The 24,399-nt window shown below is 39.8% G+C and overlaps 1 protein-coding gene across 4 annotated transcripts in view; it reads right to left on the bottom strand.

Annotated features, from left to right (window-relative positions):
- lonp2 (lon peptidase 2, peroxisomal) overlaps positions 1-18,940 on the bottom strand; it is a 33,284-nt gene extending 14,344 nt beyond the window's left edge. For 2 of the 4 annotated variants that reach the window (XM_086028533.1, XM_086028532.1), the window contains exons 1-12: positions 18,534-18,938; positions 14,382-14,517; positions 13,815-13,925; positions 11,581-11,712; positions 11,238-11,360; positions 11,009-11,169; positions 9,260-9,354; positions 7,587-7,705; positions 7,378-7,517; positions 3,605-3,746; positions 3,090-3,240; positions 958-1,084 (exon numbers count right to left, since the gene is read on the bottom strand). In XM_086028533.1, coding sequence (XP_085884659.1) covers positions 958-1,084; positions 3,090-3,240; positions 3,605-3,746; positions 7,378-7,517; positions 7,587-7,705; positions 9,260-9,354; positions 11,009-11,169; positions 11,238-11,360; positions 11,581-11,712; positions 13,815-13,925; positions 14,382-14,517; positions 18,534-18,766 — 1,670 coding nt within the window. In that variant the 5' untranslated portion in view covers positions 18,767-18,938. Of the gene's footprint in view, positions 1-957; positions 1,085-3,089; positions 3,241-3,604; positions 3,747-7,377; positions 7,518-7,586; positions 7,706-9,259; positions 9,355-11,008; positions 11,170-11,237; positions 11,361-11,580; positions 11,713-13,814; positions 13,926-14,381; positions 14,518-17,862; positions 18,049-18,533 lie in introns of those variants that run through there. The other 2 variants (XM_086028534.1, XM_086028535.1) reach the window with 2 other exon arrangements.
- Positions 18,941-24,399: the final 5,459 nt, after the last annotated feature.

Raw genomic sequence — 24,399 nt, forward strand, 5'->3', positions numbered from 1 at the left:
ACAACAGGCGCCTAACTACAAGTAATCCGAGAATGTCTTTGGTCCTTAGACAAAGTGGTTCAATGGTGGATCAAAATCTGGTGTCGTTTTAAATGCCCTTTCCCAAGTATTTATTTTTTATTAATCTCAGAAGTGGCGCAGGCTTTGTCGTAAATCCTTGTACAGTGTTCAAAATCTACACTTGCAAGGAATAAACACCCAGGGATAGAATTACAGAAATATTTGAAAATATTCCCGTAAGAACTACCTTTAGAGTCATTAAAATTTTATTATTTTGGGCTGGGCTTTACTTAGCCTCTGCAGTCTAAAACAAGTATGTTCAAGCCTCTAAATTGCCTGTTGGTTTTTTATTTTTGACTGACTGGTGGTCTAAGCTGTAAACTGAGAACAAAGTCCATCTTTCAGTGCCGCAACAATCCAGTGCGCACAAACCAAAAATTGGGAGATGCACCCTCTGTGCAATTTGAGGCTAATACAGAAAGGGGTGGACAAAGACTATGCAAAGGCAGTTAGTGATTCTTAGGAGGCTGTTTGGGTCTGCAAGCAGCATATTCTGTCATCAGAATCCACCCATTTAATAATAGTAGTAGTAGTAATAATAATACTAGGAGAGCCAAAGCCACCTTCTAATTTGTTTGCTTTAAAAAAAAAAAAAAAAAAAAAAAAAAAGGGGTACCATAACCATGTGGACTGAATATAGTATTTTGAATAATGTTCTCTCTAATCAAAAGGTTTCATTGCTGCTCGCAAATCAAAGTCACTCAAGCACGTGACAACTTAATGACAGCTTCCTATAACAAGTCGTAAAATTCCGAGTTAGCCACAGATGTGAGTTACAAGCTGCAATTGTGAGCAGGGCCTCCTTCCACAGGGACCGACATTTGTCTGCCCAACGATGCGCTTCCAAGCATAATGTCATTTTGTGCGGATTTTTTGGTTGTACGGGCTTCTGTGCACCTGTTTATAATATCCTTGGTGGTGTCTGGAGGTATATGCAGCTGTTTAGGCGATAATCCGTGCTGATCCATTTGGTTAGGGATCAAGTGGCGGTGGCTAATCTCCACCTTCTCCTCCTGCGTGTAGCCTGAAACAAACATTGCAAGACATGGTCAGTTTTTTTTAATTTTTTTTTTTAAGAAGAATGTCAACAGTATGTCTTCGGAAATATTGCACTCATTATATTGCATACTGTCAAATGCGGACTATAAACACTCAAATATCACAAACCACAAGCAAATGCTTTGGCATTTGCTCCACTGCTGACATGCAGACTTGTACGTCTTTATTAGAAATCAAATTCAGCCCCGTCGTACCTTGTTGAAGCAATTACTGTCTTTCTTGACACGATGCAAGATGTTTAATGTTCGGAAAAACTTCACCCTGACCTGGATTCCCTTTTATTGAATTTGTTGAAGGTTTTCCTTTTCAATGATATGTCTTTACACCCGCTACACCTGATTGTTACAACTTCCCGTAACGCGCTCGGATCATTATTGAATTTGAAATGCGACTATAACACGTCAGACTATTTATATACTTGCTTTCATGTTTTCTGCTACATTCAGTTTTCGTTCGGCGCCTTGGAAGGGGAAAGGGGTGGTTCTATGTTTGTTAGTTTTATTCGTTCGTTTTATACATCAGAAAATCTTGCACTGGCGAGATTACCGCTGGAAATCGCAATGGTAATACAAATATGTGCTTATTTAACTTGAGATCTTATTTAGGAGCGTAATGATTATACCGTATAACGTGTCAATGATTATCAGTAGCAGCGTTAGATACATTGGGAGCTGTAAACAATCAGGCAAACATTCATAAAAAATAAAAAAAATTCAATAATGCATGCAGGTATTCCATACTCTTTTGTTGTTTGATTTTTAGAGATGTTCTTTGGTTGTTCATTTCATTTTTAGGGATGTAATGGTACTTTGTCTTAATCAGTGAAAATGTATTTTATCATCACTCCAATGTACAGTATGTTGTGCTGAGTAAGTTTTTTTCTGACTGAACAAAGTAACGACTTGACTTGCTTTTTTGGTAACACGACTTGACTTTCTTGATTTAATTTTCCCACAGTAACTTCATTGTGACTTGCTTGAAACTTGAAGGCTACGACTTGAGACTTGCACTCCCACTTCTGATGGCTGCACACTACACAGATGTTGTGGCTTTTGCCATCTAATAGAAGAGCATTTCATTTTTCTGCCCACCACTATATGTTCCTGGCACGGATAGACAAATAAAAGAGACATTTCTGATGAATAAAAACATGCAAATAATAATACAATAACATCAAGAATTATGATGATTAATCATACTTCTGTGAGAATACTTTATGTGTTGACTCTTTCACTTTTTACCCAATTATACAAGCCATAATTGATTTTCCCAAAAGTTCAAGTGTCCTGAACCGAACCTAACACCGCGAACACAAAACAGAGATACGAACCCAACCGTGAATGCATAATTATTGGACTTGAGAGTCCTCTTTGTACTTTCACAAGGGAAATATGGGTAAAGTTCCTAAACTACGGATGTTAAGAGCCAGTGGTAGAAACACGGTCGTGAACAATGTCAGGTAAAGTTACAATAGCCAAGCTTTTCTTCCCCCACTGATTTAAACATCATTCATAGCACGTTTCAAGCGTTAAATACCGAACTACTACCTGAACTCTGACCCACAAATGTTTTCTACTATTAAGCAGAAGGCCATATAAAAGTGTTTTTTTAATTTTTTTTTTTTACCTTTTCGAGAGAAGGATCAAATTACTACAATGTCATTTGAAACTTTCTTTGAACCAATACAGTAAAATCACTGGATTGCATGGCGTTGCATACCACAGTATATTAAAGTACACAAGTACCGTATTTAAACATGTTCAGTTGTGCAAATGTGTGCTGGCATTAAATGACAGTCCTGTGGCATGTGCACGCATAGATCAACTGTATAAATGACAAATTCGGATTGGACACACGGTTGGATGTCTGTTCATCTCAAGTGTCATGTGAAGTCAAAATATATGCACTCTGCTTGATATTAGTTGTGCTCCCTCTCCGTTCTTCAAAGTGTTCTCGGGAGCGAAACTCACCGGGCACCTGCAGCACCTCCATTCTGTCCAGCAGGGCGGGTGGGATAGTCGCTGTGGTGTTGGCCGTGGCGATGAAGAGCACTTGAGAGAGATCAAAAGCCACGTTGAGATAGTGGTCCGTGAAGCTGTGGTTCTGCTCTGGGTCGAGCACCTGAGGGAGCGACATGACTGAGTCATCTTGTGTTTTGCCAAAAAGAAAATCAAGCAGCGTTGCTGGAAGCCTTTCAAAAAGATGATGAATCATTCTGGATATTCACATGTGCTGTCTGGAGAGACTTCCCCATGTTGACAGGTCAAAATTGGAACATTCTCTGCTCTTTCCCTTGACGTGGAAGAGGTGTCGTGAAATTTCGCCGACAGACGTGTGTTTCGCATGCGCGGCCGCCGTTTTGACAGTGTAATTACTCTCATTGCCATGTCGGCGAAGGGAGAGAAAACGGCTGTCTGAAGTAATTCGTACATTACGCATGCTCGCGCACATACAAATTGACTCGCACGTGATGAAATGAGCTGACCTCGAGCAGCGCGGCTGCAGGGTCTCCTTGCAGGCTTTTCCCTAGCTTGTCCACTTCATCCAAGAGGAAAACTGGATTATTGACGCCCACCGTCTTCAAACCGTTGATGATGCGGCCCGGCATGCTGCCTACATAAGTACGTCTGGAGTCAGAGTAAATGGATGTTAATGTTAAAAACAAATCTGCGAGTAGGTCAATACACTGGTGCCGAACTGCGAGTATGTGGGGGGTCTACTTGATATGTCCCGATAGGGAATATACGTATACACCCTAACCCTATATATGGTCAGGAGCATCACCCACCCCTAGTGATTATTTTCAGATTGGGAATTTACCTCCGCTCTACCATCTATGAATGGCTGCCGGTCTGTGAAAAATGAACCGGTTCCTGGCGGGAAAAAAAAGTTGTGGTCCACTGCTTTAAAGTAATACATAACAGTAATACCAGAGCTGGACAAGTGACCCTTTTTTGCCCATCCGGCCGCGACCCCACACCCTTGACCTGGGTACCCTTGGGGTCGCGACCCCCCCGACCATATTCATAAACATTGTCGGCCCCCACCCCCTCCGACCGCCGACCCCCCCAAAAAAACGTGCATGATGCCCCCGCGGGAGAGATGCTAACGGAAGAAGTTTATTTAAAGACAATTAGCTGGCTAATTTACTATTCAAACCCGCTGTGGACACGCTTCAAACGCGCCACTTACTCACGTACTTACCCAGCTGCGTGTACTAACTTCCATTGCGAGCCCTGGGGTTGGTTTTGTCGTATTGTATAATTATTTGGGTCCAACAGACGACAAGTCTGCAAGCATTCAACAAGTTACTTATGTTCCACACTTCCCCTCCTTCACACTTCCCGGCCTTCAAAATAAAAGCATGCCAGCAAACCACTACACAGCAGTTTTGCTACGGCGTATTTCCGGAAGTAGGAAAGTGCATGATGTGCCATACTTGAGTGCTGCACGCAAGCTTGAATATACTCCCGGACACAAGTTGTTTTGAAAGAAGCCTAAAAAGAAGCCTTTCACCGAGTAGGCTGAGATGAAATTTGGCCGCCTCGCGAGCATGTTACACGCATGAGGGCCGATTTGTGGGCCGGACTAAAATCGACTTCCGGCCATGCTTAATCCAGCCATTTTTAAAAAATTTGTCACCCCACCCCCCGCCCCAAAAATGGGCATCCGGCCGGGCCAGAGGGTCCGACCGGTCCGGCCCAAGGACAGACTGCCCAGCTCTGAGTAACACATATTTCAACTGACACCTTACGAGGTGTCAGTGCATTCAGAAGAACCAGAAAGCACATGAGCAATCCAAAATGTAGCTCCTGGCCACTTTGTAATAACAAATCAAGCCACACATAATACTTCTCAGTTTTGTGTGGCCAACATAACGCACCATTGCAAAATTCCACCTTTTTTTTTTTGTGTAAGATGAATAGCCTTATTATTTCCATGGGAAAATGTGATAGAAAAAAACAGAACAAGCAGCAAAGAAGGACATTGCAAACAGATACATGGGTAAATGTATTCTTTGGTAAAGACAGAAGAAATCTGGCTTTTTCTTTTTTTTTAATTCAAACACTCTGAACAGCCTATAAAACCACTACAAGACGTATCGAAGGTATTAGTCTCAGTCTAGTTTTTGACTGATTTCAATCTGTTTGTGAAACAAAAAGTGAGAACAGATCTTAACATCGCAGGAGGGAGAAAGTCAAAATGGAAGCAACTAAAACAAATGGCACAACACAGTCGAATGAATATCATGGATTATGAAATTTTGGAACCAAATGAAATAAAAACAAAAAAATATCTCTATTATTTAAAAAAAAAAAAAAACCTCAAAATTGAGTTTGTACGTTTCAATCTGCCGATGAGACGTTTTAAAGACTAAAAATGTACACATATATTTCTTTGTCTCAACCACCATCCAACATCGTGAAGTGATTTAATGTGGACCCTTCGGACGAATTGACGTTTTAATGCAGCTAAATTCAGAAGGGTTGCTATAACTATTTCTTTCGAAATAGGGAGCTCACAAAAGCTTGATTTGATTGTGTAATTTTACCCTTGTTGAGTTGTCAGGCGCCACAGAAGACCCAACTATTTCTACACAAGCATTTCAGAAGAAGTACATTGTCTATATTGCTTTCAGTGTAAAGGTGCTACCAGTAATGTGGACATGGGGGAGCATAGTTGGTTGTCTTCATCAATTCTTTATATTCTGCACAGTGCTGCTATGCCAAACAGGTGGTTCTTATTTAACAGTCTTTGCTTTCAAATACCAGGCTTGGGAATTCAGTTTCTAGTATGAGATGAAGCATGCTGCTCTGCTTACCTCTACGCCGTAAACATAACCATGCCACAGAAACACGATCTCAGTGCCTGTACGCTGTTGTTTATGTTTCAAACCAGGCTGTCAAATCAAAAACGGTAGGTGTGTGTGAATCCCTCTCATTTCTTTTTTTTTTTTTTTTTTACAACTGTCAGTTGTAGCCAAATACATGCAGATTACGCCTATCTGAAGTGGAATCATTAGTCGTTCTTGAGATATCCGCAACTAGGGTGACCGTATGTCCCGATTTGCGCGGGACTGTCCCGCATTTGATTGATTTTTGATGCGTCCCGCAAATTGACTCGCTGTCCCGCGCGTCTGATAGGCAGGCACCAAATTTCAATCGTGCGCCTAAAATCTTGGTTTTTACTATTCGCTTGTGTGCTGAGAGCAGACAACACACAGTGGAGGCTATTATGGGGGCGGGTCTCGGGCTCTGTGTGTGTGTGTAAATCTTTTGTAAATTATGAAATTATTTTTGAATTTGTGTTTCGTTGTGTTTTTTTATTGTATTGAATATTAAGAATGGCATAATTGTGGTTGTCTAAGGAGGATCTGAACTTCATATCATTCACTTTGTCATTTGAATATACGATGTGTCGGGATAGGAGGATTGTGCTCAGTGAGAGAAATATTCAGGCCCGCCCATTAGCCACGTCCTGGCTCCGCCCCTGTCCTATTGATATTAATGTCTCAGAGCTTTACCTTTTTACTAGCAGTTTGTGTTGTATTTCTGTAACTGCAGATTTCAACTGCAATTCTGTGCTCTGTGTTTTTATTTTGTAGATCTATAACTGTTATTTTGTTACAGTTGAATATATTAAATGTTAGTGAACAGTTGACAGGCTGTGTCATATGCATTTTTGGTGTCCGTCGCGAGCGTCAGCTGTGTCCCACATTGTCCCCCACAAGCATACTCCCTGCCCCACATCTGGTGAGTGTGGATCTGGTCACTCTATCTGCCACACCGGTAATGGTGGGAATATCCTCCAAATATTCAGATCTCACAAGATGTGTAAAAGATGTGCGTGAGGTAATGGCAAAATTAGTGGGACATCTGCACTCTATAACATAACATATGTGTGATAAAACAATGTGATTTCACTACTAAATTATGCACGGGAGACCAGTTACAGCATGATGACATGACGGAGGATTTATGATACAAAAATGAGTTAAATAATTCATTTAGACAACAAAGGGATACTCAGAGCTGGGTATTTGACTAAAAATGGAGCGTCCGCTATTCGTCGTCCGGCTGCAGCGCGGGGAGGGTACACTTCCGTCGTCAGTCATTCGCCTTTTTTTCCGGGGGGGGGGGGGGGGGGGAATATAGTACCTGTCTATAGGCCGCTCCGCCTCTGATTTTAAACGGCCGTCCGCCGGCGAGTCCGACTACACTTTCACCCAAACCCGGGAGTATCTGTGGTCCACTCTACCTGTGTCCTCGGATGTCCGACTGGTCACAAACACCCCCAAGAGCGATGCGATGGAACTCTCTGCCCAGAGTCTTGGCGATGGAGCGCCCCACACTGGTCTTACCAACTCCTGGAGGTCCCACAAAGCACAGTATCGGGCCCTGATGACAAATCCAAAGTCTTGCCGTAATTTATTGTCCAAACAAACAGTCATGTATCAAGTCATCCACCTTGAGGGAAGCTTTCAGCTGTCTGACAGCCAGGTACTCCAGCACTCGTCTCTTTAGCTTGTCCATTGCGTAGTGGTCGTTATCCAACAATGTGCGGGCAGCGCGGATATCCAAGCAATCTGAGGAGTTTGTGGGGTTGCATGGAAGGATGGCACAAAAAGGAGAGATTTTTTTTTTTTTTAAAGAAATGCTTTTCAGATGAAGATATAGAGATTTTTATATCAACAATAAAATTGTAGTAATGTAACCAAGTGGTACACTTAATTTTGCTTCATTTATTTCAAGACAGGATTAATCAACAAAAAATTCTACAAAATTGACCAAATGTTTGTGTCTGAGTATTTGCAGAATTGTGTGAAACTACCAGTGGTTTTCACAAAGCTGCGAAGGGGTGCGGCATCATGGGCCAAAGAAGAACCCTTTAAGCTCGGAAAACTAATGGAAACCTCTTCTTCTCTTCCGTCGTGTTCAGCAATTGGCAACGATTTTGTTGCATGCAAGGAAGAAGTCCGTGTGATGAAGCACGCAAAACGGTGCTGCAAAAGTGGCTTAATATACTATTTAATAATTTCTGGCCTGGACAGAGGTATGCGGTCCATGGAGTGACATTTTAGCTTGTCATGTGTGTCCCTCAAACATAACTGCTGAATGGTAGGGGGCCCAGGTCAGAGATTTGGGGAACACCATATGTTACAGCGGCAACATTGCCAAGAACTTGATGAATATAGGATGGGAGTTCTTATTTTCCACTCTGATACTTAATGAAAATCCAAATAGCTTTGAGGAAACTACATTAACTGCAGAAATGAAAAGATACTAGTCCCAGAAGTACTAAATCAATTAATCACCATCTTTAAAATTGATTTTTCACATTGCTTGTTTAGGCAGAGGATGAGAGCAATTGCGGTTGTCTCTTGTCAAGCACACAGCATGCTGTTATCTACGCAGGGTATGTGCAAGCCATGTGACAAAAAAAAAAAAAGGGTGAAAAAAAATCAAATAAATCAAGCTAAGCCAATAATACTCATACCTGAATTTAGTCCCCTTCATTAAATTTGATTTCCACAGCATGTTTGTGTGCAGCTACTTGGCACATGAGGAGACTCTAACAGCAATTTGGAAGGCAGGAGATGCAGCCGGGGCCGCTTGCCAGGTAACGGGGATTCCTCTCGGGTAAAATAAGGATATGTTTTTATAGGCTTTCACAGTAAGTCACACAGAGTTACTCAGGAAGGCCTTGAGCATTGCATTTCTGACAGATGGAAGCAACACACAAACCCCAGTTCCAATGACGTTGGGACGTTGTGTTAAACATAAAAACGGAACACAGTGATTTGTAACACATTTTCAGTCTATATTCAATTGAATACGCTACAAACGCAAGATATTTAATGTTCAAACTGATGAGTGTTATTGTTTTGGGGCAAATATTCTCTCAATTTAATACACACATACATAGATACATATACACATATACATACACATATATACATACATATATACAAATATACATATATATGTATATGTGTATGTAGGTGCAATTATCGATTGGTGCAAATCTGCAGGGTGTGAATGAACGTGTACGGATGATATTGTGTATTATTTTCTTCTATCCTCACTCTAAAACTTTTTGGGGACAAGCAAACAATGACTATCATTAAAATGTGATTCACCTTTGGTGCTTTTGCTCCATGGAAGCTCTACCATCAAGTCCAAGTAGTTTCGAGTGAGGGCAAACTCTGGCATAGACTGCGGCATCTTCTTCAATCTACATAAAGATGAAAATGTGTGACGTGAGACTTTTGCAGGGTTTGCAGCAAGGAGTTAGCAATGAAACAATTGAAGAATTTAATTTCATCAGTGACTGGTCCGTGACCAGATGTTTCTGCCTCTTAAACAACTGGCCCGCTTGAATGGTTGAAAGGGAATGTGCTCTATTTGATTGGAGCCCAAAGTCATAGTCGGTTGTGTGTCAATAGGGGATGACATTTTTCTCTGAGTTTAATAAAGAGGAAGGCGCACAAAGTAGAGGACCATGGCACTTTGGTCTTTATGGCTACCAGGCCCCTATAGGTTCAGTTTTCTTTTTCACCCTTTTCTACTAAACCCAGTCACTCAAATAAAGTCAACTCGTTCTTTTACCATTCCATTAAACATCTGAATAAATTCTACTTAAAAAAAAAAAAAAGGACAGTACCAACTGCCTCTGGCTGGAACTATTCGTAACAGTTGAAGCCTCAATCACACCTTTGTTTTCTACAGAGTGAAACATCCAAAGTCGAACAGTGTGTTAAAACCTCAGATTTGGTCAACTGCCAAAACAAAACTCCCCACTGATATCAATTATATTCGGAATATGTACTCCGCTTCCCGCCCAAAGACAGCTGGGGCAGGCTCCAGCATGCCCGTGACTCTTGTGAGAATAAGTAGTTCAGAGAATGGACGGATGGATAGTTTCCAAGGCAGGCAGGATGGGCAAGAGGTTGAGGGTTGGAATCTAGGCACCCGTCTTCCTGCGTGGAGTTGCATGTTCTCTTCATGCGCATTTCAAAAAAACACGCATGCTAGGTCAAATTGAAGACTTGAAATTCAGGGTTGGCACCAAGTCATGAAACCGTCTTGGCCAATGTGGCGAAACAGTCGAAAAAAAACCCTAGCCAGACTTGAGTGTTGTTAGCCACAACATCATGCACGTTGATGTGGCTAAACTAATTTCCTCTCTTCCAGCCACTGTGCAGGATTACGATTATTGCTAACATGAGGGCCACGGTCGGCATTGGCGCAATTATTTGAAATGCAAGAAGGACCGGAGCAGTTCCTGAATACAGTAACTAGTGATGTCCCGATCACTTTTTTTTCATGCACCCGAGTCCAGGTCACTTGATTTTTGAGCATCTGCCAATACGGAATCCCGATCCAATAACTGCAATGCTGCAATGCAATGAAGATTCTGTTTTAAGTCTTTAAGGGAAATCAACCCAAACATATTTTTTTCAAGAATACGTTTCCAGCAGGCACACTAGTTGAAACACGGCATTCTGATTAATATTGCGTTTGTGGAATGTGAGTTAAGCAGCATTTCCAGCAGGCACACTAGTTGAAACACGGCATTCTGATTAATATTGCGTTTGTGGAATGTGAGTTAAGCAGCAAAATCCAGCCCTTTTTAGACATCTCGGGGGCGGCCATTTTGTCACTTCTGTCGCCTGAAAATGACATCACAAGTGCATGTACAACTACAGCATGCATCCAGGAACAACCTGAATAAAAGTAGGCCTTAGCAGAGATCACCATAGGAATAGTTCAAGGTTTCGAAATCTGTCCAGTTGTATTCTATCCAATGAAGTACTTTGATCTCATAATGAGTGGAAACTCATCACTGTGTGGGGATTATTAGAAGCTTGCTATAATGACATATTCACCTTTTGAGCTCTTTTAAGCATACTCGTAGAGCCGCGTCTGGCATGTTAGCCGCATGAATTTTCTTTTCCAGGAAGGCTGTATCATCACTATCCTCCTCATCTTCCTCATTCAGATTGAAATGTCGGCCCGGAAACACTCCACCTTTGCGTACGGAGAGCACCTAACACAGACAGTACACAAGCACTTTATAATAACGCTCTTGACTGCGGATGCCGATATGGTTTTTACCTTCTTTTCCGGGTCAGGCATCATTTTCCTGGTTTTCTGCAGCAGTTTAAGTCCTTCTATCTGTCTGGTCAGCATTGGCAATGTTTTCTTAAAACGCTCCTCCAAACTAATGGCATCCAGTACCTTTACGACAAAGTTGAGTTGCAAACGTTATTGTGCACCACGGGAAGGATTTAAACATTGAGGATTGTCCATACCTGTCAACTTGTACGTTTTCCCCGTATTTTATACGTTTTTTGATCATTTCAAATTTGATCATTTCAAGTCGTGTACGCCGTGTAACAATTTTTGTACGGGAAAAAAAAATATATTAAAAACTCGTTTTTTGTTAGACCGATCTCACCTGTAATTTCTCCTTGTTTGAAGTGCGGATCATGGAGGCAACTACATCAGGCAGAGTTTCCGTGGGAAGGCTGTCCAAAAGACGTCTGAATTTGGCCACTACTGGAACAGACATGTCCAGCATACCTAACAACTACACACACATATACAGTACACACACACACCCCTGATAGTTCAATAGTTAATAGTTAAATATATATAATCCAATCTATCATTGTGTGCTGCTGGTGTCAATAAACCTTGGAGCCTTTTGATATTGTCTAATGACCACCGGAATGACAAATGAACTGATCAGATCTGGACCAAAAATAAAAAAACTAAAAAATAAGGTTGACGCAGAAGAGGAGATAGTACTTTGTCAGCTCAATATAAATGCAAATGTGTTTTCGTGTGATTTCTGGTAGCAAGAAAGCGATCTCTTCCATCGCTTTGTCCCGTTTATGCTTATCCTTACATTCTCGGGACCTGACATCGTTAAAGGCAGCTGTAATCTTGCCAAAGATCAACTAATTTATCCTTCAGGAGAGCCTCTGAAATGTACTGAGAGGGCGCCGCAATATTTGGTGTATGAAGAGCGTATGCGCCGTGGCTAATAGCCAATAGCATGCAGTTTGCGCCCAGCGCCGAAAATGATCATGTTTGATACTCGTGGCAGGGGTGTCAAAGTCAAATGGACGGAGGGCCATATAAAAACATTTGCTACAAGCCGGACTGATAGAATGTTCATTGAAATTTCTTAAAATGTCCAGATTGGATCGGGTCCTTCGTGCCTGCTGATGATGTCACGCTTTATATTTCTGTAATATATTTTTTGCCTCTATGTTTGTCCGCCCCCTGGCTGTTGTGTTTTTACTTATGGAGTTACTAAATAAAAAATAAAGTAAAGTACATTACTGCTACTTTTGCGAGGCAGCTCGTACGTCACTTCCGCTTATGACCCGAAAAGAAGCCGCTGCCCGTCTTATGAAACAAGAACAGCGGGAGCGTTTGTGTTTCTCCTGCCAAACTAGCAACAATTTTGTGGTTGACTCGGGCAGCAAGATTGTATGAACTGTACATAATGTGAAGTAAAACGGAGAGGATCATATGATTGGTATGATGTCTCCAGCTGACTCTATTTCAGAGTGGCAAGGTATGAATGTGGGTGCTCCTGTCAGAGAACACAGGCCCGTATTCCACTTGACACGTCTGTTTACTGTGGTCTGCAACAACACAAAGAATAACCTAGCAACATCATCCAATGCATATCCATTAGTTAACAATATGCTTAAACATTACAATTCAATTTGTTTATTTTTAAGTGACTGGGGTTTCTGCATTACAGACATCCCATTAACATGATTTTTGAGCTAAAAAATTTGAATGGTTTTAATAAACAGTGGCTTTCACGGATGGTTCGATGGTAGCACAATATGATAAATTGAAACTGTGGATGGTTGCGTGTAACAAAGCAAAGCGTAGCGTTTAGAGAAATGTAGCGTTTAGCGGTCAACAAAAATTACGGCTACCAGCCCGGCTCTCTCTGCCCACAGCTGGTAAGCACGCCTATTTAAATTACCCGGCATTCACTACTGACGACATGTGACCCAATCACATGCCCGTTACCATAGCAACCAAAACACCACGTGACATAACTCAATTATGGCGCCTACAGGCTGACATGTCCAAAGTATGACTGATTTGGAGTTGCATTAGCTTATGATACGATGTCTTAAAACTCAGAGAGTTAAGCCATAGTCTTTCATCACACATGGCTCCTCAACTAACTCCTTTTCATAGCACAGAGCACAATAAAGTATTTATACAAAAGTGGATCGCTGAAATTAAGAACATATTGGTGGCCGGATATGACAGCTGGCTTGACGTTTGGCCCAAAGGTGCAAATTTATTACATGTGATGTGGTTGAAAATGATCCCTTTGACATTCCCTAATATATATATATATATATATATTGGCTTTCATACTAAAACATGGGAGCCAAATCTAGAATCCGTCACGCACAAACAAACAAAAAAAAAACACATGGTGGATGAATGTCTGTCTGCGTTCGCATGAAGCCAAGCAAAATATTTTAAAATTTTTTGATTAATTAATATAGGCGAAAGCAACTTTTAAATAGCTGTCCACTGTAGTGACCACTATGCATGAAATTATAAATACGGATAACACAAACCCCCTTTTTTTACATTAGACAAACGTGGGCCAGTTTGTTATTGAAGAAAGAAAACACACACCTGTAGAGCTGTCTGGTAGAATGTTTGCGACAATTCCTGCAGCTCTCCATCTTCTGCTGAGACAGCCTCAGCCGGAGTGGGGTACTCCTCAAGTTTATCCAACTGCTCTACCTGCAAATTTGAGATAAGATGGACATACAGTTCCATGAAAAAGTATTTCCCTCCTTCTAAAATTTATTTCATTCTAATCTATTTTTTTTCAGTTTGCCCCGACTTTGTTTAAGATAATCAAACAAATGTAAAGAAGACCGGTCCGTCTATCGGTCACTGACGGACGCCAGTTTTGGTGACGGTTGACGAATGACGGGAAATGTTTTTAAATTGTCGGATTAATTGATTTATTAATTAATTAATGATTAATAGAAATCCCTTTAGTCTATTTTTCGCTCAATTTTTAGTAAGATGCCCAGATCTAGCAACAAGTTTCCTCTCCCATGCCTCACAAAAGTTAAAAACACAAAATTTTCAATCGACAGTTAACTCAGGGCTAATCGGGACACCGCTGTTTTAATTTCAAAAAGATACAGTTCATAGAATTGCCATACAAAGCCATTCATATCTTTTCACCTCAGCCAGAACAAAGGGTCGCTCCGTCAGCAGGCTTGACACACTAAACCGGCACAATCCAGTGATGAGAAGGGTATAGTGTGGCTTTGGCCAGTTACTGCCCACTACCTGCACTGCAATCCCAGCGGTACCAATCCTGCCCAGAAAAAAAGAGGTAATATGTATCAGAGGAGATCAGCAATGACAATAAATAATGATAAATCAGTTTTAAAAAAACAAAAATCCCCCTTCAGGCATTGCTACCGTTTCGTTGTTGGGGACAGCGGCAAGAGTAAAGCTGTTGTTTGTGTTCATGTAAAGTATATAATAGAGATAGACCGTTATGCTTTTTTTCAGGGCTGATACTGATACCGATTATTAGTACTCAAGGAGGCCGATAACCGATATTTGGAGCCCATATAATTTTCATTAAAAAGGAAAATAATGGCATCAAAATCAAAAAAAAAATTACAACCCTTAACTTTGTTGAAACGTCTGTAAGCATATGTTTATTGAACAATTTTTCAGATTTTCATTATGTTGATTTTTTTAAATTATTATTATTACAAATGTTTTACAATATACATATTTGATATAAAATTCTAACAAAAAGTTCAGGGAGCACCCAGGGTCGTCAGGATGTCTTAAAAAGTTAAATGAAAACCTAAACAATAGCTCTATGTAGTTTTCTACAGTAAATGAAGTCCTCCAAAATCTCCAAATGACAGAAATGTTAACCTTTCACATATCTTTGTTTTGATTTCAACTGTTTTAAATTGATCTATTATCGACCATCGGATTTTTTAAAAAGGCAGATGCCGATATGCGGCAAAACACAGAATATCGGCACCGATAATCGGTCTAACCGTCTGTGTATATCAAAATTCTCATGTCGCACGTAGGCTGATATATTTAAATACTCCAATATCAGTACTGGCACTGGATTCAAAAACTCTGCGTCTGTTGGTCTCCACTCCAAACTCATGTAATCTTAAATCAATATAAGGAGTTATTGCAACCAGCAGCACCTTTCTTATACTCTAAATAGAAACGGTTCAAAGAGTCTCTCCTAATTTCTCTTAGATCTGTGCGGTGCTCAATTGAATTTCAAATTAGTGTCCATGCAGACCTTGTTAACTATTGGCAGGGAGACACTGACCGCTGCAAGGCCTTATAAAGTTAACGTATATTTTTAAACCATTTCATTGAACTTTATCTGAACCACCATTTTTTTTTTTTTTTTTTTTTACGGACTGGATCCTCATAAGCATTTTTGCTAACAACTACTTGTACAACTATCGGTCTGGAGAAGAGTGGGAGTTACTATTGGTGACCATACGTTCACTGCATATATCTGCAAAACACACTCAACCTCCATCCACATTCCCATTGGAAATTGTACCCTAACCCTTAATAAGATCTTTCAATATGTATACATAAAAATGTAAGATTTCTAACAATTCATTTATGTACACATCAAAATGTAAGATTTCTAACAATTCATTTAAAGAGGAGACTTCCTCTTTACCCAAACCCAAACATATTTTTTTCAAGAATATGTTCTATGCAGGCCTGCTAGTTGAAACACGGCATTCTGATAAATTCTGCGCTCGTGGAATATGAATTAAGCAGCAAAATCCATCCATTTTCAGCCATCTCAGGGGGCAGCCATTTTGTCACTTCTGGCGACTGAAAATGACTACCCAGGGCTCAGGTAATGACCAATCACGGCTCAGCTTCAGAAAATAGGTGAGGTGTGATTGGTCATTACCTGAGGCCTGAGCAACTGTGATGTCATTTTCAGTCGACAGAAGTGATAAAATGGCCGCCCCCGGATATGGCTAAAAACGGGTGCATGTTGCTGCTTAACTCATATTCCACAAACGCAATATTCATCAGAATGCCTTGTTTCAAGTAGTAGGCGTTTTGTGTGCGCTACCTTTTAACATTTCCATCACATTAGTAATTGAGTTAAATTTATGTATTTGACAGTTCATCTTAAATATGGTGTGGGAGCCGTACGAGAGACTATTCTTGTTTTTTGTCAGTAAAACATATTTAATAGAGTTCTTTGTTTTAGCATTAATTTTAGAGAGGTTCAGCTCTGCTTGAGCTTAACTGACAATAAAAGATGTTTAGCTTTAACTCTGGAAAATTCATCAATCTTTTTTCCATACCGTTTGGTTTCAATAGGCTGGCGAGTGAGGAGGCGAGATGCATCTGGCACTGGTCACCAGGCAATTGCAGGGCATGTATAAGCAAATAGCCATTCATACTCACATTCATAACTTTTGAGTCTTCAATTAACCTTACATTATCATTTTTGGAATGTGGAAAGATGATGGAGAAAAAAAAGCAAGCACAGAAACAGGAAGGAACACACAAACACCGGGGAAGGCTGATAGCGAGATTTGAATTAGCTCTGGACTGTGAGAGAGATATGTGAACCACAATATCACTGTGCTGACCGACAAATTATTCTAACTTTAATGGATCTTAATGACAAATTGTATTTTGTCAGCCGACTAAACCATAAATACAAAGTAGAACAGCGTCACGAGATTCCGCTAAACCCAAATTTAAAAAAATCCGGACTTCTCCTCGCATCCAGGCCAACAACTTATATAAAGAGTTCAAGGGAGTCTGTGGTGTCTATTTTTCTTTTGAAGTACAGTATAATTGATTCGGTTAAGTATTTACAAGCAATTAGAAACAATTCACTGCTCTAGGCACCAGCTCCACAAACCTTTCCAAAACAGCATGCTTCTCATTAATGTAAATTGGTACAATTGAGCAGTTAAGAAAAAAATAAGACAAGAGGATGTTTTGGGTTTTTTTTCCACGCGACCATACACCCTAGAACACAGGTGTCGAACTCTGGTCCTCGAGGGCCGCTGTCCTGCCTGTTTTCCATCCCTCCCTGCTGCAACGCACCTGTTTCCAATGATCAGCTCATCAGCAAGTTCTGCAGGGGCCTGATCCCGATTGTTTGAATCAGGTGTGTTGCAGGAGGAAACCTCGAAGACATGCAGGAGGGCGGCCCCGGAGGACCGGAGTTTGACACCCCTGCCCTAGAAAGTGGATCAATGATTGTTCAGGCTAGTAGGAAAGGAGGGGAAAAAACAGAATGACCTAGTGGCCGGTTAAAGTCCATCTTTGTGTGCTTGACTGCGTTGAACTACTCAGTTCTACATTCCCACGTAACAGAAAAACAAAAGTTAAAAGCGAGCAAAAAAAAAAATCATATTCAAGGCGCTGACATTTTAAGATATGTACAGTGTTTTTCCATGCTAACATACAGTATATAAAAAGACACATATATATTTCTATTTGCTAAATGCTACATTTTTAGATAGGCTACATACAACGACCTTACTATACCCTTAATCAATATGTGTAAAACCCAGACGATGCCATGTCTTTAAAAGCTTCTGATAGGTTCACTGACAACATCTGAGTTTATTGGAGACACACCTGTGGATGTATTTGAAGGTACACACACCTGAACACACGGCTTCTTTGTGTAACATCATGAGAAAGTAAAAAGAAATCAGTCAAGATATCTGGAAGAGAACTACGGACTTTTCCAGCTGCCTTATGGTGCCACGTTCATCTGTTCAAACAATTACCAACAAGTATAAGCACCATGGGAATGTCCAGCCATCAAAACACTCAGGAAGGAGAGGTAATAAGAAATGGCCATAATCAAGCCCCGTTCTCAATGCTATTGAAAATTTATGGGCAGCCCTGAAAAGGCATGTGGAAGCAATGTGGCCAACAAACTTTGCTGAGTTACACCACTTCTTGACAGGAAGAATGGGTCGAAATTACAGCCAACTGTTGTGAGAAGAGCAGGGAGGATATCCAAATAGCATGGACCCAAGTCACACAAAGACGAAATGCATGGAAACGTATGATTTTGAAGAAAGTAATTAAAATTGTCACAAAAAAAGTCATTTTCTCATTATTCCAGGCGTCTAGGTTATATAATTTGAACTGTTCCTACTCAATGAGCAGAAACAACAGCTCCACTCGCCCACAACATGAAGCACCGTATTCACGAAGATTCGACATGTCAACAGACACTTTGTTGAGCACTTGAGGGCTGTCCGGCTCACGACTGACTAATGCAACGTCACTAAAACTACGGATTTATGTGATTATCAACTTTACTTGTGCAAAGTGGGCAGGTCGTCGGCGTCATTCGCGGGGTCTCTGGTGTTGGGAATCACTCCAATAATGGTGCTTTTGAGCGAAGTCCCCTTGAGTAGACGTTGCTTGATCAAGTGCATGTTCCGAGGAGTATCTACGTTGAAGCGGACGGTCGAGCCAGGAAGGAGGACCCGTTCGTGGGTCAAAAGCAACGGAAGGCGGCTCGGCATCTTAATTCCGCCCAAGGATGACATTTTTACTAACTATAAGAGCGCTGGCAGCCAGTGAGAAACTGCGGTCAAGCTATCACGCTCTCGTTTTTCCGTGGTCAAGCTAGCCGCGACTACGTTTTTGAGTGCGCGCGTATTGCAAATCTTACGGTAAATGTTTTTCCGCATGTCGCAACTGCACAACATACATCACTTCCTTTACGTTCGAACTGCCATAAAAAAAAAAAGCATCCCGCCAATAAGTAGAAAATTATTCCAGTGGATTCCTCTTCCAGGTGGCCCATAGTATCAGCATGCGACGTTTGTACTTATTTTACACTACGGTTTTTTTTTAGTTAGAGGCAAAGTCCGCACAAAACATAGTGCAAACAGTACAAAAATCATCATTTCCCTCAGGTTTGGACTGCCATAAAAAACATTCCTCCAATAAGTAGAAAATCATTCCAGTGGATTCTTCTTCCTGGTGGCCCATACTATCAGCATACAAAGTTTGGACAGATTTTACTGTACAGTTTTTTCAAAACTTAGAGGCAAAGTCTGCACAAAATACAGTACATGGAGTAGACAAATCATTATTTCCCTCACATTTGAACTGCCATAAAAAACATTGATATATATATATATATATATATATATATATATATATATATATATATATATATATATATATATATATATATATATATAAACGTGTTTTCCTGTTTCTATGTCAGGAAAACTCAATATTTTACAACCAATTAAAAAGTGCAGTGTATCAATATGAAATAAGTTAAGTGGGTAAATGGTTCTTCTATGAAGATCATCAAATTGAAGTTTAAAGTACAGTGTTACATACTTTACATACTGCATGTATTGCCTTGCTGAGTAGCCATTACAGCAATGTCATGAGGAATTTGACAATAAAGTACTCAAAAGTGGAAAGAGTTGTTTTATTACATACTGAAATATTGCTAAACAATGAAATTACTTCAGAGCACTATAGACACACAGCTTTACTTGATAAAATAGCAATTTAATTATACTTCTTTCATAAAAGTATGGTCACATACAGTAGCATTATACATTTCAAAAAATAAATAAATTCATTTTCCTGTGTATAAAAAAATGTGTTCTATGTTTAAAACAAGCAACCAACAAACATTTGCAGACATATTTCTGTCGTCTGTTGTCATTCAGAGGTGGCAAATAGCACTTCATGATAAACTTTTTATACACTTTCATAAATGCTCATTTTTACAAACAGGCATCATTACATTTGATTGACTTGATTGTGTGAGCTGCGTGTACAGCAAAATACATAATTTCAACAATTATTGAACACATTTCTTTGCAAAAACAATTCTCATAAAATGTATGAAGAACATCACTGAATTGATTTCAGGTCCAAAATATGACCAATGACCATAACTTCACAATAACGTAATGACTGACACATGCGATGTGTCGGAAAAGTTCCAGGACTATGTGTCACAAAAGATCCATTTGAAATCCAAACTACGAGTTTTCCCCCTTCGGAGTAATTCCCCTTCTGAGCCACGCCTTCATGCACAAGGATTCTTCACGATTTTCCGCACCTCTTTCGTCACTGCCATTTTAATGTCGTCCACATCTTCAAAACAGATCCCTTTGATGACCCACTTGATCTTGTTAAAGAAGAATTTCTTTTACACTAAGCCAGATTGGGTGAGTTGGAAGATTACTCCAGCACTGCAACGTTCTCAGGGCAGTGTGAGCCGATGGATGCTAATGGTGAAGCAGCAATAAGGTGTCACGTCCCAATTCTCACCTTTTCTCACGCACTGAACGTAGCAAACGCTACAGGATCTCTTTGTACACATGCTGTAATGGTCTGGCCCACACTGAAGGAGACAACTTGTAGTTTGGGTTTGATATATATCTTCTGTGAATGCAGTCCTGGAACTTTTCAGACTTGTCTCATATTTTAAAGCTTGAACATACATTAATTATGCAGATAGACTCGGAATACTAACTGGAAAAATAAACATTTCAGCAAGCCTTCACGAATAAATGTTTTCCTATGACACATGATAAAAGTACCTGAAGGTTACACACACTTGTGTAATACTGTACCACATTGCATATTCAGTGCTTTTCCATCATCTGCCATGTCCAAATGTTGTCATAACTTGGACCTTCTTTTATTTTTTTAAAGAACAATAAAGTATTGTTTCATAATGCATTCAACCAAAATATTGTACTTCTCAGTGCTTGTTTTTGCAGTCAATTATTGTTACACCAACTTATTAAAATAATAATAATAAAATATTTCATGACACTAAAGACAAATTGGGACATCACAAACTGACTAAACCAGCAAGTCAGGATAAAAGTATGCCAAAAGTATGTCTTGTACTGTGACACGTGTTGCAAAGAGAACTTGAAATAAATGCATCTGTTGGTTATCTTTTGATTCTAGCTTGATTACCATCACCACGCAATATAAGGGTTTATACTGTATCACAGCTGCCCTTAATAAACGGCATTAGTAATTACATTATTCAAGTATGTAGTAGCTCCTGACCCAAAATGATATTTGTATTGATTAATTAACATCACAAGAATTTGGTCCTGAACTTATCCGAATTATGACAACGTTACAAAAAAAAAAGTAACAACGTCGTTGTAGCTTAGCTCGCTATATTTCGCGGGTAGATGGCTTCAGTGAAGTGAAGCTTCATTTAATGTAAAATAACTTGTATCTTAGCTCACTACATTTTCCAAATAGTTTAGTTAACACTGGAATAAACTCCTAATGTTACAAGAAAAAAGAAGTAATGCTAGGACAATACAGTGGTAAAATTTGAGTTGGGGGGGGTACACTGCCCGGAGGGGGGGCGGGGGGTTGCATGTGACCTAGGGAACATGCTTTTCCATCTCCACTACAGTAGGTGGAAGTTGTGCTCATTTATTTATTTGTTTTTTAAATTTCAGGCAAATTAGTGCAATTCAAATCCTTTCAGTGACAGACTATAAAAACATGTTAATAAAGTTATTCTTTGTTGTAGGACGATCTATATTTCTTTGTTTTGGGTTGTTTGTTTACTTTAATGTTAATAATCCAATGATGTCCAAGCTGCTGCTTTCTATCTTCAGAAGCCGTCTTTATATTAATGCGATACATTTGCGTAATTTCGTCACACCTTTGCAAACACTTGTGATGTCCCGGTTCTTGTATCATGTATCTTTTACAAAATGTTGTGACGTTATGTAAAACGTAAATAAAAACAGAAAACAATGATTTGCAAGTCCTTTTTCAACATATAATCCATTGAATACACTACAAAGACAATATTCGAATGTTCAAACTGATCAACTTTATTATTTTAAATATTCATTGAGTTTGAATGTGATGCCTGCGAGTCATTCCCAAAAAGCTAGAACAAGGGCTTGTTTATCACTGTAACATAACCTTTCCTTTTCCCCTTTCTCTAAATTCCTTGTAATTGGACCTTGAGAAACAGTTGTTCACAAAGTGGCGAGCCTCACCCCTTCCTTGCTCGTGAACAACTGAGCCTATCAGCGATGCTGCTTTTATACCCAGTAATGGCACTCACCTGTTTCCAATTAACCTGTACGCCTGCGGACTGTTCCAAACAGGTGTTTTTGAGCATTCCCCAACCTTCCCAGTCTTTTGTTGCCCCTGTCCCAGCTTTTTTTTAGAACATGTTCCAGGCTTCAAATTGATTAAATAAAACAAAATTTAAAAAAACACAATAACAATCACCGGTTTGTGGCCCTATAATCCTTTGCGTTGGTCTCATAACCCTTTAGTTACATTTTAATGAGATATGCGAACAATTTCCACTTTAACTGCTATTATTCCTAGGTTTTCTTCGCGCAATTATTGCTGATGTGTGGATTCAGGGTATTTTTCATCAATATTCAGGTGTGGTGCACCATAAAACGTTGAACAAACTGACATGATATTGTGCTTTGAAGTGTCCTGCTTTTTCCGAATATCACATTCTATACTTTATTATACACTGTACATATGAGTTGGAAAACTATTTTTTTTAAGATGTGATAATCCACGAGTTAAACAGAAGAACATGGTTAAGAAAAAAGGATAGTCTTGTTTTTATTCTTTGACTCGGAAAAAAAATTGTAAAGTATGGTGTTTTTGTAATACATTGTTTGTAAATGCAGCTGTGTGACCCCGACTGCCAGTGCATGTTGATGAATGTGTTTTTATATATATATATATATATATATATATTTTTTTTTTTTTTTTTTTTTTTTAGGGCTGTCAATTTAGCGCGCTAAACTACCGTCAATTTTTTTATCGCGCGATTAAGCATTGATCAAGGCTGCTGGTCATCACGATCTATACATGTATATTAAAAAAAAAGCTCTAGAGTAGAGGAGGCATTACATCTGCTTCAAATTATTGACGCTGAGGATGAATTGCTCGGCTGACCCATGCCCCGCGGTGATAGTCGTGACGTACGTTGTTGGAAGTGTAACGCTCAAAAGTTGTTCTTCCTTATCTTCGGAGGCCGTGGTGGTATGGCGGGTTACAATATAGGTTTGACTTTATGTATTTCTTCTGGCGTCTTCCTTGATAAAGACAACCGACACAGCAGGACAGTGTTTTGTTGCGTCTCAGACGTAAACAGCAGCGCTCTAATTCACCTCTCTCTCGCTCTCTCTCTCTCTCTTGTATTTCCTTCGCACAGGAAATGCGCCGTACCAAACCAAATAAAAAAGAAATAAATACTTAAGCACAATAAACATAAATAAATGTATACTCACAAAACAATATTGCAGAATTTTCAAAAAATAATAAATACAAAATAATATGTATGTATTTTATAACAGCACGACAACAAACACGCAGTGCGAGAGCCGCATGGGACAATCTCAGCGGTAAACCGACTGTTTGTCATTCATTTATCTGACACAATTTACATTGAAATATACCCACAACAGAATTTTAATAAACAAAATAAGTTTATTAGACACTCGAGCAGCGAGTAATAATCTTTTTAGTCGTTCTAAAACCAAGCGGAGCTTGAGCAACAAGTCGCCCGATTGTGTGTGTGCGCGTGCATGTGTGAGCGTGTATGTGTGTGCGTTTGAAAGGGCTGGGGGGGCTGTTTGCGTGAGTTGAATCCAATGCTTGTTTTTCAAATTAAAGTGGAAGTCAACCTAAACATATTTTTTTCCAGAATATGTTCTATGCAACCCCCCTAGTTAAAACAAGGCATTCTGATTAATATTTTGTTTGCGGAATATGAGTTTCAAGTTGTAAAATCCATCCATTTTCGACCATCTCAGGGTCGGCCATTTGATCACTTCTGTCGACTGAAAATGACATCACAGGTGCCCTGAGGGCTCAAATAATGACCAATCATGGCTCAGTTTCAGAAAACAGGTGAGCTGTGATCCTTACCTGAGCGCTGAGCAACTGTGATATCATTTTCAGTCGAAAGACGTGACGAAATGGCCGCCCCCAGTGATGACTAAATACAGGTGGATCAACTCTTATTCCACAAATGCAATATTTATCAAAATGCCTTGTTCTAACTAGTGGGCTTGCATGGAGCATATTCTTAAAAAATAATATGTTTGGGTTGACTTCGCTTTAATAAAGTATTTGCATAAGAAAATCAATCCTCTTATTCATGTTAAGGGTA

Source organism: Filicampus tigris, chromosome 4, assembly GCF_054856515.1.
Source record: "Filicampus tigris isolate MCC_2025a chromosome 4, RoL_Ftig_1.0, whole genome shotgun sequence".
In the NCBI taxonomy this organism is placed as follows: Eukaryota; Metazoa; Chordata; class Actinopteri; order Syngnathiformes; family Syngnathidae; genus Filicampus; species Filicampus tigris.